Below are 19242 nucleotides of genomic sequence, written 5' to 3'. Positions count from 1 at the left end.
TTGAACTTGATCAACATATGGTACCAGCCAGCTTCATCCCCACCCGTTCTTTTGTTATCTTGTTATTGTTATAAGGCTTAATGACAGTTGTAAGCCATAGTTCTGGATATGGGGGTTAGTCCACCCTGGGGAGAAGAGGAGGAAGCAGCAGTGTGGATTATGGAAATATGGACTGATCTAAAAAGAGACCCCTTGTAAAAGAACGGGACTCAAAGGAAAGCTAGGAAAAACGGAAGAAAAGATGATGGAATATGATGTGAAAATGATCATTTGAAATCTTTCCTTTCATTCCCAGCTGCTGTGTTTTGGAGAAACGGAATGCATTTGTATGTTAAGGGAGAGGCCAGATGAATAGTATTATTTATTAGATATATTTTCATTTTGAGTGAGATAAATTATGTGCATTTTAATAGACTTTGCATATGTTAGACTTTTTAAATCTTAAAGACATAATGTTAGGTATGATATTTCATAGAAATATTTCAAGTAGTGTACAATGTTTGATTAATGTTTGGCCTTTAAATAGACCTAATTTCAAAAATTAACTTCATGGTTGTTATATATTAAGTATTTTAACTAAATGTGATGGTGAATGTTATCTTTAAGATATGAATTTTTTTTGTTACTTTTATAACTTAGCTATTCAAATATATAGTCACACGTTTATTCATATGTGTTTTTCTAGACAAGTGATAACATTGCAGCTTGTCTTGGTAAGCTAGTACTAAGCGATAACATACATCTTTATCTTTAGCCTGTTTGATCAGAAGCGACGACAGTGCAGTCTAGTGGTCATTTTTGCCAATGCAGACACAGGGTCCACGTGGTTTTAACTCGTTTGTGATGTGTTTGTATACAATGAAAGAAAGACTTGTTGCCTGATTCTGAAGTTTGGGAAAAGTTAGATTGGGAAAGAGTTAGCTTAAAGCATAGAAATAAGGCGTTTGGGAGGAGGGTTTTGGTGTTTTTTTTTTTTTTTTTTGCGGTACGCAGGCCTCTCACTGTTGTGGCCTCTCCCGTTGCGGAGCACAGGCTCCGGACGCGCAGGCTCAGCGGCCATGGCTCACGGGCCCAGCCGCTCCGCGGCATGTGGGATCTTCCCGGACTGGGGCACGAACCCGTGTCCCCTGCATCAGCAGGCGGACTCTCAACCACTGCGCCACCAGGGAAGCCCTGGGAGGAGGTTTTGAGGGAGGATGTTTCCAGTTTTGGACGTGCCAGGTAAGCTGGTAGGGATGTCTCCTAAGTAGTAGGACGCCGCCGGCTGGGGTTCAGGAGAGGAGTATGATGTGGCTTCACGGAGCTGTTGAGTAGCTGCACTGGGTTCTGACCCTCGCCTTCTGGCTGGAGAATCCAGGCTTTATCCGTGCCGTGTAGCAGTGAGATTAGATTCCCCATGGAGAGGTGGGGGCTGCAGACGGAACCCTGGGAACACCAATGGAGAAGGCGCCATGAAACAGCCTGGGAGCAAGGAGGAGAGCTGGATGAAGTGGGCACTGACGTCCGGGGAGGGTGCTCGGGAGCGGAAGCCTTGGCTTCCTCAGTCAAGGGCAGGTCACTGTCAGCCTTTGATCCCACATGTCTCATCCCTGGTAGGCATGGGATAAACACATGTTAAATGAATAAAGTGTTACACATTGCAGAAGTCAAATATGGTAAAGACTGGAAAAATGGCTATTAAACGTAAAAATTAGCGATCACTGGTGACTCTAAGCTGAGAAGACTCACCAGCAAGCAGTGATAGACTTACATCGTACTTCCAAGAAAATTTTCAGTGAGAGGAAGAACTATTTTAGTCTACTTTTTAGCTGACCAAAGGTTGCCTCTACTTTATAGAATTTACCTTAGCCTGCTTTTACAAGTAAGTCCCTCCTGTTTTTTATATATACTCCTTATATTCCATATATTCCAATACAGTAATATATTGTAAAGAATAAATAGAAGGGATTAGATCATTTATTCAAGAGAACTACCAATCCTTAACTGAGAAAATTTATCAAATAACTCTCGCTCTGTGTGTGTGTGCGTGTGCGTGTGTGTGTGTGTGTGCGTAGTTTCTGGTTTCTTGAGTAAAATAAAGAGACTCTTTATTGTAAAGACAAGAGACTCAGCAAATTGTGTGTTCTCTTTAAGGTCATTTATGCCGAAGTGGACTAGACTAGGAATGATCAAAACTCATTGCTATTTGGTGAGGCTTGTTTGGTAGCTTTCTCTGTGTGAAAAGAACCAGTGTTCACAGTTGAATTTCTCATAGAAAGAGTTCTGCATTACAAGAACTAAGACCAAGATTGGCACCTTTTCTTAAAAATCTCAGCAAGAGGCCAAAGATTACATCAGCAGGGAGTGTGAACTAAATTTTTATTACAGGAGGTAGATGTTCTATAATGGGTGGAGCCGAATAAGTTTGCAAAATAATAGCTCACAATATTTCTATTTAGAATCTCAAGAAGCAAATCATTCAAAAAAAAAAGACCACTTGTGACTTCAAATTTAATTGTAATTTGACATATTAAAAATTATGGGCATGCACATTTTTTATAAAGGAAAAATCTTGTATAATTTAAGATGACTTAAAAATACAAAAAAAGAAACAGAGTTCCTAGATTCTTGATTTTTAGTCCTGCTTGCTAGCTATATTTGAATAAGGTTTTATATTAATTACTAAGTACTTAGTTCCTGCTTTAAATGAAGGAGATAAAAATGTCTCGCAGACTTCATGAATAGAATGGCTAACGGCATCAGTGACCCGGGGTGTTTACCATCTGAGCTGCAGTTTTCCATGTCCTCACCAGCCACCACGCAGAGGCAGCTTTGGCCTGATCAGTGCATATGCGCTCTCCACCCTCAGCCCCTCTGTTACTATTAACCTTGTTTAACCTTATCCTGCCTGTGTTACTTGAGCATTATTTACTTTTCTGATATGATCCTTGTTCTGATAAGCGACAGATGATTTTGTTTCAGGTTTTAAATAATAGGCTTCGGGGCTTCCCTGGTGGCGCAGTGGTTGAGAGTCCGCCTGCCGATGCAGGGGACACGGGTTCGTGCCCCGGTCTGGGAAGATCCCACATGCCGCGGAGCGGCTGGGCTGTGAGCCATGGGTGAGCCATGGCCACTGAGCCTGCGTGTCCGGAGCCTGTGCTCCGCAATGGGGGAGGCCACAACAGTGAGAGGCCCGTGTACCGCTAAAAAAATAAATAAAAAAAATAATAATAATAGGCTTCAAATTTAATTCCTTGGTCTTTTGCTCCTCTGTGAGAAAGAATCTACTTAAGTCCTTATAAGTCTTACTTGAAAGAAATCAGATGTATGTTTTTACTGTAAATCTAATATTTTCAGTGGTAATAAATAAGCGTAGACATAAGCAGCATTGCTTTTTTGCCTCAGGACTTAATTTCAAGGGCATAGAACAACCCAGAGCAGGTAAGACTCACATTTGTGATGACATATCATCCCATCTCTTCTCCCACGATTTCCTCACAGCTCGGTCCCCTTTATTCTTCCATACGCCAAGCTGAACTCTGGTTCGGAAGTATTAATTGTATACCCTTAACTCTTCATATGTATGGACAATATCTACCATATAGAGACCAAGCAGGCATCAGATTCAGGCATCTGCTGGTTATATGTTGGACCCTACATGAAAACAAAGTGAATAAAAATTCATGGCATGGGGTATAATGGTTAGAAGCTTCAGCCTGTGAGTTCAAATCCCAACTCTAACATTTGTTAGCTGTGTGACTTTGGGCAAGTTACTTAGTCTCTTTCACCTCTTTTTTCCCCTCCACATAGAAAAGGGAGAAAACATGGGTTGTTGTAAGGGTTAAATGAAATAAACATGTAAGTGCTTAGGTTAGAACCTGGCACAGAGTAAGCAATTATTTTATCATATCTTTATTTGGGAAGATCATCAGAAAAAAAGCACGCAGACTCTTAAATCACATTTCCTTGAACTGTCTACTGAGGTGGGTTAATTCTGATGGTGCTAAAACAGTGTCATTTCATATGAGGTCAACAGTTTTTTTTTTTTTTTTGAGAGCATGAGTAATGTTCCAGGCACTGGTTAGGCATTAGGAGAACTCCAGAGCTGAATAAGCCATCAAAGATTTTGGAGATTCGTTTGTTCTGATTGATCATGTCAGTTATAACAACTAGGACTTTCTGGGTCACTACTGACTTCATTGATCTCTGGTTACTGACTGGTGACATACTGTGATTATAATACCAGAAGTGGTTGAGTACTCTGTAACGTATATCTTGATGCAAATCACTAGAAAAATAAAGATAGGATTATGAGAAAATACAGTGATTTCATAATTTGGGAATATTATAATAAAGTTGCTTGCTGAGGCGACTATAAAAATATGAAAAATAATAGTAATTGTCCATAACAGCAGACAATAAAAGTCCTATCTCTTATCACTTCCATATCTTTTAATCGGTGCCATTCCCTGTCTTTGTCCCTGTCTAGGCCAGATTCTTTCTCTGGAGCACCAGACGTTTTATCCAGCTACCTCCTGGACGTCTCCATTTTTACTCTTGTTTATATCTCAGTTTGGTACCTTCTCTGCATTCCTGCTGCACTGTCTCACTTCAGGTCACCACTCCTCACCTCGATGATTGCAAAAGCCTTCTATCTGATTTTCCAGCCTTCAGTCTTGTCCTTTTAAAACCCATTCTACAAACTGTAGTCAGAGTGATCTTTCTAAAATTCAAGTCCAGTCATGTCCCTCCCTTGCTTTAAACCTTTCAAAGCTTCCCTGTTTTTCTTAGGTTGGGTGACCATGATTTATTGTCCAAACTGAGATACTTATTTATTACTTTTTCACTGATAATTTGTATATGGTGCAATGCAGATCTCAAGTGTACAGTGAAATGAGTTTTGACAGATGCCTACGCCTGTGTAACCCACATTCCTTTAAAGATACAGACTGTCTCTGTCACTCCAGAAAGTTCCCTCTTGCTGCTTCCTTTTTACTTCCTGTGCCTGCTAACCCACTCCCACAGCCTCAGGATACCACTGTTCTGATTTCTGTTATGATAAATTATAACTTGGACACTTCTGTGAGTAAAAGGGGTTGCTGCTGATAACTGTGCTGAGAAGATGCATGTGGGTTCTGGGCAAACCAGGAGGGGTGGTTTCCCTACTCTTTGCATCAAGTCAGAACTTCTTAATTGGCCTAGAGCCCTTATGATAGAATCAGTCCCCTGCTTATTTCTCAAGCCATATTCTCTTATCATCCTCCCAGACTTTGTATGTGTTCTTTCTCATCTCCAGACCTTTCTGGACCTTTCTGTAATATTCTTTCCTGTGATGGGAAAACCACCCTTAACTCCTCTCTACCTCCCTCTCATTGTACAATAGTCGGGCCAACTTTTGTTCTCTCTGTATTTCTCTATTTAGCAATAGATGAGATTTCTTCCCTTGGGACTTCCACCACACTCCTCCAGAAAGCACCCCTGCTAAATGTGGTGTACATGTCTGATTTCTAGACTCCATGGTGTTTTTCACTTTTACCACCCACACTTTTATTACATTACATTGTGATTGTCCTTGATTGCTATTCGCACGTTAAATATTTGCTAAATGAATATACATAAATGTACATAAGCATATTAATTATTCATATAAATAAGTTCATGTTGAGTTTGTAAATATGAGTTAGTACTGATTAGATGTTATACCTAAGTAAATAATCTTCATAGAACAGTCTGTGTTTTATAATTGTGTAATTATAATTTAGTTCTTCCAGACAAAGCCTCCAAATGGGTAAATAGTCAGTTATGATTTTTCCAAACTTTTAAAAGACACCGTGATTCTCATTTCTACTAGGTGACCTTATAGACTCCAGGGACCTTCAAGGTATACAGAAATAATTAGTATGTGTACTGTTGCTCCCAGAATACAATAGTCATCTAAAGTGTAGGGTCCCTGATTTATGCTCTAAAACTAAAGTTTCTGTTGTTTCTTAAAGCATCAGACAAACAAGATTCCCATCTGGTTTATCGCAGGATTCACTATCTAGGGAAAATCAAGCAGTGCAGGCATAGTTCTGAACTGGGTTCAAGGCAGGATAAAAAAAAAAAAAAAAAAAAAAAAAAAAGGATAATTGTAGTTTACTTCTCTGGGACATATCATACCTCGTTTGTCATCCATAACAGCAAAATACATTCTTTAATGTGTGATTTACCCAATGAATGGAGAATATTTACATAAATACAGTGACAGAAAGATTGCACGTGGTCTAGGTCTCAAGAATATGAGAAATAATATGAATCAAGGGTCTGGCAGTCCACAGGACTGGGGAAAATATAAAATCCAGACTGGGGAAAATGTAAAATCCAGGTAAAGGTTAACAAAGAACAAAGAGTGACTCAAAATTAAAGAAAATGGAAAACATAATTCAGTAATCAAGGGCAGTGCTACAAAGAGGATGTGTTTTCTAAGGGCATCTCTATCAGTGTCTTCGCCAGGACAGTTGCAGGGAAGCCCCCTTTCAGGTGAAGGGGGCAGGAAGTCCCTTCGTTCCTCGCGCTGGCCAGTGCCTTGTGTAGAGTTGGTAATTAATCCTTATTAAGTGCATTGATAAATAAGTACACGAAAAAAGAATTTTATTAGTAAACCCTCCCTTAAATGAAAAATGTCTGTTGGCGTGACTCTTTGAAGATATTTTTAATTCAAAGAAGTAGCCAGCATGGTAGCCCAAAGTAAGCTCCTGTACATACTGAAAACATCAGATACGCACGGTTTATGATTTTGCAGCATTAACCGAGTTTGCTTCTATTGTGTTTGATTAAACAGAAATACTTGAATATATTCAACTCTATATCTATATCCATAGGCACCTATATTAATTAAATATGTTAACCATCTTGCAAGGAGGCAGATAAATTATTCAGTATAATACTTTGTATTTTGTATCTCAGTATGTTAATGTTTTGGCATAGGTCATTGGACACAGGACCTTAAATGTTGTAGTTATTTAGTAAATATTTGTTGAATAAATAAGTATCTTCTTCATTTGAATTCATATGACACTTGAGTTCTTAAAATAAGTAACTAATTAATAAAAAAGTTAACAGTTGTCAGTGGGGTTTATGTACCTGACACTGTCTAATCATTTTATATGGATTTTTAACTTAATCCTCATATAAATCCCAAGTAAATCCTCACTTAATCCTACAAGATAGATAATAATTTTGGCACATTTTCTAGAGGTGGTGACGGGGGTGCTTAGCCGGGGGCTGGCCCAGCCAGGTCTGAGTGTCACCTCCTGGCTCCAGAGCACCGTGCACTGACCACTGGGCTTTGCTGCCTCATGGGTGTGTGCCTGCACACTGGTGCCTGTGCCTATTTCTGGGATCTCATCGTAGCTCTGAATATTAGTAATCACGTTTCCTTTACTCTCCACAGCATCTAGCTGCGGGTTGGGGTCATGGTAGCGGATCAGTTGACTGGTGTAAAACTTGTTTCTCTCTAAAAATTGAGGCTTTTTTCTACTTATCTTAATTCTACTTATCTTGATTTAATGGCAGTTTGATATTCATTTTTAAGTAGCTAAGTGTCTATAATGCAAATAAATATTATAGGCAATGCTCTATTTTATTATATAGGTGTTTCCTTTGATCTAGAAAATGTTACTAGTTAAAATAGGGGTGAGTGAGGCAAAGAATAAGTATATTAGTCTGAAAGGAATGGGAGGTTACATGGTTATTAGGGAAAAAGAAAGGGAGTCTTCCTAGGTGGCTTTTTCTTAGAGTTGGATAATTGTTATTCAAATCACTGTTTAAAAGTTAGTGTTAACGTAGGCATAAAAATTTGAAGGTGGTTGGAATAGAACTTTTGACAAAAAAACTTTGGAAGCCCATTTGCTTATATATATATATATATATATATATACTTTCATGCCTTTTGAATTCTTCTCTTTAATTAATGAGGGAAATGTATTATTCCTTTTATTTGCCAAGTAAACCACCTATCTAATCGTTAAGTACAGTATACGTATTTTTGGTAACGTCACGCTGTACTGCTTTGAATCTAGGCTTTCTCATTGGCATTAGATTAAGCTAATGTTGAGTTCAGAGCTCTCATCACCTGACTGATACACATAGAACCAAAATCCTCAAAATTCGTATTTCTACAATACAGTTCTTTTTACAGTCGAATGTATTTGCTTCGTGGCAGTTATTTAAATCTTTCAGTAATGAAAATTCATTCTTAATTTTTTGTTTGTTTTTTGTTTTTTTGTGGTACGCGGGCCTCTCACTGCTGTGGCCTCTCCCGTTGCGGAGCACAGGCTCCGGACACGCAGGCTCAGCGGCCATGGCTCACGGGCCCAGCCGCTCCGCGACATGTGGGATCCTCCCAGACCGGGGCACGAACCCGCGTCCCCTGCATCGGCAGGCGGACTCCCAACCACTGCGCCACCAGGGAAGCCCCATTCTTAATTTTTGATAGTGAAAAATAACTTGATCAGAGTTAACAATCTAAACACTGTTAGTGTTAGAATTCACAGACTTTGTGTTTTCCCTAAATTAAGGAAGAAGGATGAAAGAGAAATGTACTTCTAATTGAAATAGTACATAAAAGTAAAACCAAGAGAAGAATTCTGCAGTGGTCTCAATTATTCTGATAGTTATTCCTTGGCTCTAAGTTTAAAATAGAGTCTCCAAGCTTAAAACACTTTAGAAAGTAAGACGATGTTTAAAGAGGCTATATGTGTAACTTACGGTATAATTGTAGTTCTACCTTTTAATAAAATGCATCCCAATCTAATCACCCTGTTAGTGTAGCTGTGTTTCCTTGGAAACTTAAAGCATCTCGCAGTACCCCTGTGGGTGTGCCGTGGTGCCCTGGAGCAGCTCGGGTGCAGTTTGGGAATCCCCGTTCTGCACTGTGCAACCTGCTTGTCACTAAGTAGCTCAGTGAATATTTCTTTTGAGACAAAAAAAGTTTATTTTTCCCCCATGTAAAGCACAAATAGATTGAGTGAATACATGGTATTAATGAATTCTCATTTGTTTTGGGAGATAATATTCAAAATTGAGTAACCATCTTTTTAGGAATCAGCGGCCTTTGTGAAAAATTAGATTAAAATTGATAAGTAAAGCCCCCTTTTTACAAAAGGATTCTGAAAGTGTTACTCAAATGAATAAATTTATGCATATTTGAAAAGTATATTTTTCCTGAGAACTTTGGTAGAACTGTAATTCTTATCTAATTAAAATTGCTGTGAGGAGTCTTAAGAAAGAAAAGATGATGCTTCACTCAAGCGTCTTTATAATTAATTACAGGTGTCGCGGCCAGTGGAAAATGGATGGGTTTGAATTCTGACTTCTCCTCTAAGCAGTCTAAGGCTAAGCTAAGCATGGGTAACCTTTGCCCTGCCCATGGTTAGTCTAGGAGTGGCCGCCACCTTCTGGCTGATCAGCTGCGATGGGCAAGTCAGCCGGTGGGCCTTCTGGGAAAGGTTTCCTCTCTGATAGAAAGAGCCTCCCAGGAAGCTTTCGCTGGATACAGCGGTGTCTTCATGTGGTCAGCTGAACTCTGGCAGCTCGTTTTGAGGACTCCTGAGTCCTTGAGGAGGGTGCTGAATCAGTCCCCGAAAAGGTCCACCGTGTCACTTCTCGCACTGAGAGGATAGGTACTGCTTGTGTACAGTAGGCACCCTTATCTGATACAGTTAGTCTTATTCCTTAGTTATAGGTGTCATTCAACCCAAGTTAAACAGTCAGGACCCTTACTGTAGGCAATCAAGTGTGTTTTGAAAAACCCTCCCAAGTGATTCTCTTATACCTTCTTATCTTCTGTCTAATTCTTTCTGCCCTCCCATTGAGAACCCCTGGAGAAAGATGGTTATGAAGTTGAACTAACAGAATTTGAAGAATGATTGATTGTATATGGGGGTCAGGGAAAGGGAGAGGCCTAGGCAACTACCATGTGCTTGTTTGGGTAACGGGGTGGGCGGTGCTGCCGTTCTGGGTGATAAGGAGTATAAAACTGAAAGAGTGACTTCAGTTTTGTTCATTCTGAATTGAAGGTGTCTGGGGAACGTTCAGAGATTGATACTAGAAAGTAGATAGAAGTATAATCCTGGAGTTCACAGAAATATCTGAACTATGGGACTAAGAAATTTGGTAGTTGTAGTTGAATCCGTGGATGTAGGTGAGATTGCCTAGGCAGGTGTAATTTACTGAGTGTGGCGGAGAGGACTGGTTGGAAGCTCAGCATTTCAGTGGAGGGCAGGGGAAGGAGCCACTGAGGACAAGGACAACAAGTACCGATCCTAGCGATGGTGCATCTCCTTGCTTCTTAGATTTTGTTCAGAGAAATTCTAAGGCCTTTGTAGTTACTGAACTCTAATCAGGAGGTAAACTTTACATATTTCAGCTTTTTTTTTTTTAAAGTAGATTCTTAAATGCCCCTTTCCTCTTTTACTTGATCAATATATAATGCTCAATGGTAACCTCATGGATAGAGAGTCAATATACCACTCTTAACACGAGCAGTTTCTTCTCTCTTACACGGTCAATTTGATCATAATGCTTATTAGTACAGATACAGGATATAGTACCAAAAAACCACAGTGTGTAAATTTGCATTAATCCTTGTTTTCAGTCATTTATATATTTCCCAGTCCGTTTATTTATATAGTAGTAGACGTGTTGTTTTTAGGGCATATGCAGATATATGTGTTATTGCCTCTTGTATTTTGCTGTTCATAATTTTATATTCTATTAATATGTCATTCTTTTTGTTATTTCTATTTTTAACATTTGACATGTTAGTCAATGTGTTCTTTCTATGAAAAAAAATATTTTAGAGAATTAAGAGGATTTTGAGAACCTGGATAATTTTTCTTGTCTAAGGAAAATAGGTATTTCATAAAAACAAAAGCCTGTAGGAATAGAGAAACATAACTTTTGAAGAGTATTGTCTTAAACCTTTCACATAATCTACGGATGCCAATCCAGAAATGTGTGTGTATGTGTCATATCAAGAACACAGTGCGGTGGAAATACCAGAGTTTAGGAGCACTTCTAATCAATATAAAAGTACAGTTTTCAATTAACATCATTGTTAAAAGGATCCAAAAAACTATTTGCATGTATTTTATCCCTCCCTCCCTCCCTCCCTCCCTCTCTCTCTCTTTCTCTCTTTCTCTCTCTCTCTCTTTCTTTTTCAACCTCAGTTTGAATAGCACCTGTAATTAAGGAAGAAAACCGAGCCCTGGGAGCTAGGTAGGACTTGCAGCCATTGATCTGTGTAAGCCCAGCTTATACTGTCAGGGGAGGAACAGTCAACTGCTGAGCTGCTTTGTCACTGACATAAGCTGAGAGAGGATTTTTTTGTCTATACTGTTTATACACTAGTCTATAGACCTGCTGGCTGGTTGAATTTTAAAGAGTGCGGAGGTTTAAAGACTTGTCCCCTGAGGGATGCTTCTGCCAGTTGGGGAGCGAGCCGTGGCTGTTTTGCAGAAGTGTGTGCATGTGTGTTGCTTCTGGAAGGAGGGAGGGGGAGGGTGTGAACGATTGAGCAACTAACTGGGAAACATTCTTCTTTATTTGAGTCTTAAAATCGATGTGAAATATATTATTAATTCGGGTATATTTGGAAGCAGACAATGGATTTTGAATATCTGTCTTTATTGTTACAGAAATGATATGAACAGCTTTGCAGGGGGAGTATCTGAATAGCGTTCACGTGTGTTGTAAATATGGGAAATGGCTTCACTTTTTGCAGCACAAGATAATGATTAGCAATGGTCAGATGAACTGTTCTCTTTTGTAATGTCCTGTTTTCAGCTTAAGTAATTCGAATTATTTCAAGCTCAGCAGCTCTTTTAGTTCCATTTATTGATAATAAAACATTGTCAGTAGTAAAACAGTTATCTTTTTCTAAATACGGGGTTTGCGCTCGTACTTACAAATGTATATGTTCATAAACAAACCTGGGTACCCTGCCCTAAAGATAGAAGATAGCTTCTTTACATATGCTTTTCTTTCAGCTTCAGGGACTTAAGGCTCTTGAAGTTTTCTTAGGTTTTGGCATTGGAATTTTACAATAGTTTATTTTTACTTGATACTTTATGCCAGTTTACATTTTAAAAGAATGTGAGAAATTCTGCTTAAAACACTCAATCCTGTGACTGTTTGTAGGGCTTAATATTCATATACTGATGATTTCTCTGAATGTAAGTTCTATTGGTAGAGAGGTAGTGATAGGGAGTTTTTTTGCTGGGGAGTGGCTACTGCATGAAGATATTTACTCTTTACTCTTTTAATATGAAGCCTCCTCATCAATCTCTGCTTTCTCTTGTAAAATCACCTGGCTTTAAACTTGTATGAGGGTGTCTTCAATTCTGACTCTATGACAAGAGTTAATTTTAAGTTGTTTTTCATATTTAACAAAATAGATCTTTTTCTATTTTTTTGCCAAATATCTGACAATTATCTGCATTTTGTTATACTTGTTAATGTATATGATTTCTAAAAGCTTTTAAAATTATTTTATAATAACTATAAAGTCACTGCAGATTTCAAGTCAGTAAGATTATTTTCTATGCTTAATTGAAACATTGATTTTCATATTAGGAAATTTTTAAATAAAAGTGCACAGAGTAGAAGCTATGTAGTTTTACGTTAAAGGCTTATTTTTAGATACGCATTTCTTTAAGAGTGTTATTTGGGATTAAACTTAGTGTTACTGATGTTGAATTTACCAAGAGTTCAACATATAAATGTGTTTCTTTAGCTATAGAAAATCCTTTTTTTTGAACCATTTTACTCTGGGGCACGTTGAGTTGTTATACCTCTCAGTAATTCATTGCTGCCAACTTCATTCCCTTTTCTCTGCCTGCATTTTAATTGAAACAACATTTATATTTCTGAGCCAGGATCTGTCAGAAGTCCCTGTGGCTACTCTGTGGTACAAGCAGCAGCAGACGCAGCTTACCCATATGGTGCGGTGCTTCTTGTAAAATCCATATGGCCTTGTTGAAGGGAGTCCCAGCGGGGATGTGAGGGGTGTTAATACCCTTCAGGCCAGGCCTTTCCCTCCTGGGGCTTCCGTGGCATTGTCAGTGCAATCTGCCAAAGCACACACTTAATTCCTTTTTAATAATCAATTATTTTAGTCCAGGAACCTCTGTTATTTTTCTTAAGAAAAAGACAAACTTTTTTTTCCTAAAAAATGCCTCCAAAAAAGTTTTAACTGCATCTTTAAAAATATTCTAAGGCTTTTTTTTTTTTTTTTGCATTTGCAGGAAGTACTACAGACTGTGCCAAAGTTCTGTTTCCCCTTTGACGTTGAAAGGTACAGTATAAGTCATCATCTAAAATAACCTTAGCCTATCTCAGTGAGCACTTTAAAATTATTACATGTGTTTTCTTTATAAAATGAAATGTATTTTTTTCCCATTGCCTCTAACAAAAAAGACCAGAGGTTCAAAATTAAATAATATTTGAAATGGAGAAGCCTTCTAAATCATTATATCTTCTGTTTATTCCACTGTGGCCAGTTAGGATTAGTCTTAAGGTTCCATTTCTTCCTTTTGTTCTTCAGGTACATGTTGTAAGCACTAGGAGAAAAAACATTAATACGTCCTTTATCAGAGCCTTAGAATTGTGTCTTTTAAAATTAGATGTATATATCCTGGTTTCTATCTCACTTCACCCTGATTGAAAAGACCATCTGTGTGATATTGTAAAACTCATGGCTGGTTGTCTCCCAAGAATAGCTTTATAGAAATCGTGCAATATTATGGAAGGCTGCAGAGAAACCCTCTTACCTAGCAGTTTTGAAAATCTCATTATGTTTGTATTTTACTGAACAAATGCTGAATGAATAGAGTATTACCTGTGTGTAACTGGAATGTCACAGAATATATAGCCCTTTGAGCATAATAACAGATCATTTATTGTTTTTCATGTGATTTTCATACCCTATTATCAGTTTTTTTTAAGGGTATGCTGTGAGGTGGTATTAAAAGAAAATTTATTTTAGGAAAATATTTTGCTAAAAGTAAAGATTAGTAAAAATCTAAAATTTTACAGTGTTAAAGATAAAAGCCTTTCTAACGATGGGCTAATTGATACTAATAAGTACTGCTGGTGAATGATGCCCCTTGTTTTACCTCTTTTCTGGGGAATCACTTGTACCTGCTAAAGTTGCAGTTTCCAAATTAATAGCAAAGATGAAATAAAGGAAGAAAAGCTATGGAAGGAAATTGTGAACATTGGGCACTAGAGGGCACAGTAGACACTAGAGGTTGTTTTTGAAGTTTATAAAAGTTAAAAAACCAAAAACAAACCTGTCCCCATAAAAGTGTGTTTGTTAAATGTTCAGCATTTGAACTGCAGTATTTCCTGACGATTGAAAATGTTTTGTAGTATTGGTGCAGTCGGGGTAAGTAGCTTGTTTCCTCGTACATAATTCCTGTGGCTATTTCAAAGCCAAAGTTTAGGTGTCCTGGAAACTTTATTTTGGGACAAGGAAGCAGAGGTTCAGTTATTGTTGTCTAATGGCAAAGCTGTGGCCAGTAACAGGAAATATATTTGTATATTTTAAATAATAGTAAAGATTCAGCGTAATGATTTATACCGCACCTTACATGGCAGCGTGACACGTATGATGCTACTTAGTTCACGTTAGCTCAGATTCTTTGTAGTAAGCTTTTTTAGTAGAAATTGTATTCTTATTTTGTATTTGGAAATTTATTACCAGGATACAGGTAGCTCTAGAAGAGAATGCTAAAAAAAAAATGCCAATAGTGATTTATATGGTACTTTATTGGATGAGAATGTCAACAGAAGAAGCAATTAAACAGAGTTGGTGGTGGCTGCCAGTAGGCTGTGCAGTAACACGCTTTGCTGTGTGAGCAGCCTTAGAGTCACCGGAGGAGAGGCAGGGGAGGGGCGGACCGTCATATGACCAGCTTCTCACCTCCCCGGTTCCATTGGTAGTACGTTCGGAATTTATGAAATATTTGATAAGTACTTTCAAGCATGTGAAAACTTACGGTAAGATACCTTATGATTCCCTAGTAAGGGATTAGAATATGCTGAATTGCTCAGTCCATAAGGCATTACAACCTATTTTGGTACTTGCTTCATGATATAGTTTACACATGTCACACTCATTTTAGTTTTTAAAACGTCATTCTAGCTTTGAGAACCTAACTGATTGGAAAGGTGAAAACAATGCCACACATACATCTATTCTTGCATTTGCTTTTCTTTAAGAAAATTCTCACACAAGGCTTAAAGTGTTATAATACTACTGTATTTTAGAGTGTCTCAGAATCAAGTCGGACAGCACTTTGCCTTTGTACTGACAGACATTGAAAGTAAACAGAGATTTGGATTCTGCCGACTCACATCAGGAGGGAAAATCTGCTTATGCATCCTTAGGTAAGTATTTGTAGTAAAAAATAAAATTGGAGGCACGATAGATTAATGGTGTCTTTCTTTTGTGCTTTGCTATGCTTGGGATGCTTAAAAATATGCCTATATTTTTTTAACTGTTTTCTTTAAATCCAGCTAAGTTGAAAAATAGTTTTATTTACTCTCTATGTATGGCATCAATTTGATTTAAAGATTTACCAGTAACAGTAGAATTTTGCTTCAAAGAATTGACTCCTTTTTTAAAAAAATTATTCTATTGAAGTATAGTTGATTTACAATGTTGTGTGAGAATTGGCCCTTTTAAAGATTAGTTTTTGTGGGTTTATTTTTGAAAAATTAAGATACGAGGTCAGATAACATACGCTTCACATATTAAGTAGGATGCAAAAAATTCAGTTAATATGTGTTCTATTGCTGACCCAGAACTTGGATTTTTGAAAGTGAATTGTTGGTTGAAGGTAAAGGTTGCAAACTGGTGATTCTGGGCAGAAGTGTTTAGAGGTGTTTTATTTGGCTTCATGGTGTTTTAAAAATTTTAGAAGGTGTTTCTAACCTTATAAATTTTAGTGAAATTTTGCATAAAGTTCACGTTTCTCGTTCCTTTTGCTAGCGCTGGTCTTGCTGTCCCAGCAACACTGAGCTGGTGCTGAGCAGCAGGTGTCTCCTTGTGTCAGGAGTCTGCTTGTTTCACAAGCCCTGCCTGTCCGCCTCCATCACTTACCTGGTTGGCCTGGACTCACTCGGTAGACAGTTGAGAGCACATCTCTGTCTGTGGACCTTGGGTTTGAGTTGCTAGTGCTGAGGAGGATGGTCCAGAAGGTTAGCTTCCCTTTAATATGTCCTGATGACTCAGAAACGTAGGTGTGTTCTATACAAATAGGACTCTATACTGTGATTATAATATGGTTATTGGTCAAGCTAGATTCTATAGAAATGTTTATAGTAAAAGAAATAACGTTAAATTTAATAATTAAAGTATTGCAAGAGAACTTTGGTATAAAATTGATGTCTGCTCTGTTCATTTGCTGTTTAGCTACATTCCTCTCATTCTTTGAGGGTTAAGTTATAAATTCTACTCAGAATATTTGTTAGAGTTGGAGAATTTTTTTCAATCTTTATTCAAAAGTAAATGTTTAACTGCTTTATAAGTAATAGAATGTGGATGTGCCTCTTTCTTTCTTTAGAAACAACTTTTTTTTTCTGGAACAGTTGTACTTTACAGTTAATGTTTTATCCAGAGGAGTGTTATGCTTCAAGCTGAAGGCTGATTCTTCTAGTTTGAAGCCAGTTTTTTGGGCAGCGGGGTCTGGAGTGACCATGTGGAAAGTGGGTGGGGGGCTCTCCTTTTATCCTTGCCTTCATGCTGAAAGTTCCAAAGCTACACTTTAAAGGGGACTATCATCTTATACACTCTGCCCAAGACAAGTTTGCCCTAATGGAAAGACTGAAGCTGTACGTGCTTTCTAATTTTTCTCTATGAATTTTAAAATCTTTTCATTAAAAAGTCACATTTACAGAAAAGTTTCGAGAATAGTACCATGAGCTCTTGTCTACACATCCCCTAGATTCACAGTTGTTAGCCTGCTTCCGTCTCTCCCCACCTCCCCCCACTCTCTCAGTGTACACACACACACTCAACACGATGCACACACACACATGCACGTGCGCACACACGCACACGGACACACAAATTCTGTATGTCTCTCTCTGTTGTAGTATTGTTTCTGCTGACCCATTTGAGAGTAAGTTACAGACATCATTCTTATCTAATATTTGAATTTCTTTTACAGCTGACCTCACTGTCTCCAAAGTGAGTTCCTGATATCCATAATTAAAGAGTATAAATCTTTCTCTTTGTTTTGAACTCTTAACATACTTTGAATACAATGAACCTATTAATAATTAGGAAGTAGTTTTTCAGTTTTCACAATAATCCCTATGAATGGGCTTGTAGAATAAACATTCTTAGCCATTTCTGTTTCAATTTAGGAAAGCCATTGTTAACCTCGAAATATGTACACAAAATATGAACTATAGCTATTTGTTAAATGATTGAAGGATTAGTATAGTGTCTGTATCTCCAAACCAGTTGTCATTAATTTGTAGGAAACAGATTCTAGAGCAGTCACCATAATCAGGTTATTTTTACGTAGTTCACAGACTCGTCTGGGTAGAAGAAGCCTTGAATGTTGCAGTTCTCTGCATTAAGAATAGTCTCACCTGCAGAAAATATGGTTCAATTATATCAATGTAATAAAAGACAATAAAATCGTCTATGCCAATAAAGAAAACCTTTCACAATAAGCATTATTGGTTATTTAGTCTTTTTAAAAAGAGTAAATGTTCCTTTTATTTTTGTTATTTGACGGTGCTTTCCGGTAGATAAGAAATAGTAGGTATCAAAGCTTTATGAAAAAATCGTGGAGGAGAATGAGAATTTTAAATTGAGAAAATTCTATCCTACAGCTTATTTTTTCCTAGAAAATTAAAAGACTGCCATCTCACAGATGTTAATGGCATGTCTCAGTCATTGTCCTGGAAAGTAGTATGAAATGGTGTTCTTTGAGAATAGCCAATTTAGAGAATAACCAGTAAATTAGAGAACAGAGAATTAAAATATAATCAAATTCAGTAATTTATTTAAAAAGTTGTGATGGGTAGGTAAATACCTATTTTAAGGTGTAATCGGTGTATGTCTGTGAAAATAATTTTGGCAAGTCTCGAGTGCTATAGTGAGAGGAATAATGGTGTTTTGGGTTCCGGTTTGTCCATGGACTACACTGAGTCTTCACCACTTTAGATTTAACTTTATAAGTGTTGAAAGGAAGGATGGAACTCTAAATGTGCTAGAAGAGATTGTTGTTGATTTTTAAAAACTACTGTAACCGTGAGAGCCTTTGAATCCTGACATTGAATCCCGAAGCCAAAAACGTTGGCATCTTATGACTACGTAATGACGAAAACTTCTGTTTGGTGACAAATATAGTAAGGAAATTGAATATTCCAATAATAAGCTGGTAGGACTATATTTACAACCACTGTGACAGAGAGTTAATCACCATAGAGTATAATAAGAGAGAAACCACCCAATAGAAAAATACGTAAAGCATCTGAACAGCATATTCACAGAGGAAATGTGAATAGCATATATATACATATATATGTGTGTGTGTGTGTATATATATATACACACACACACACACACACACACACCCCTATGAATGATGCTCAGCCTTACTAAAGGTACAAGAAACGAGCACATTACGATGGGCAGAAATGAAAAACTAAAAAAAAAAAAAGCATGAGGGGAAATAGATATTTCATGTGCTGCTTGTAGGACTGTAAAATGACATGACTTTTTGAAGGTGAATTTAAAAATATCTATCAGATTTTTAAAGTCTCCTTCTCCTTGACTCAGTTAATTCCAGTTCTTGAAATTTAAATCTCAGAAATATTCCCAGTGGTGAGTAGTAAAGTGTGAGCAAAGTTATTTATTATGACATGGTTTACAAGAGCAAAACCACTGGATGTAGATGTCTCTCAGGAGGAGTTGATTAGGTGCTTTATGGTCCATTCCCCAGGCTCCACTTTGTGGCCCCTCCCTGCCGGAATGCTATCTGTGTTGTTCACTGATGCGTTGTATTCCCAGTGCCTACAAGAGTAAACTCTTAATAGATATTTGTTGAATAAATACATTAATGAATTTATGACTAGTACAATGGAATATTAGTTATCTGTTAGGAAAAATTATACACACAGATACTGACTTGGAGAAATGTTTATGATATATTGTGAAATGATGAAAAGTTTCAAGGTAATATTTATAGTGTGTTCTTA

General features: G+C 37.6%; 1 protein-coding gene across 1 annotated transcript in view; it reads left to right on the top strand.

The window, feature by feature from the left end:
• The window catches only part of DENND1B (DENN domain containing 1B), a gene marked incomplete at its 5' end in the record, with an annotated part of 258945 nt that overhangs the window by 83271 nt on the left and 156432 nt on the right, over nucleotides 1–19242 (top strand). The window contains 2 exons of the mRNA XM_079697193.1: nucleotides 13266–13315; nucleotides 15292–15411. Coding sequence (XP_079553319.1) covers nucleotides 13266–13315; nucleotides 15292–15411 — 170 coding nt within the window. The remainder of the gene's footprint in view (nucleotides 1–13265; nucleotides 13316–15291; nucleotides 15412–19242) is intronic.

The sequence above is a fragment of the Hyperoodon ampullatus genome (assembly GCF_949752795.1).
Source record: "Hyperoodon ampullatus genome assembly, chromosome: 2".
NCBI lineage: Eukaryota > Metazoa > Chordata > Mammalia > Artiodactyla > Ziphiidae > Hyperoodon > Hyperoodon ampullatus.
Note: the sequence above shows the minus strand (reverse complement) of the source record. Positions and strands in the feature narration are given on the sequence as shown.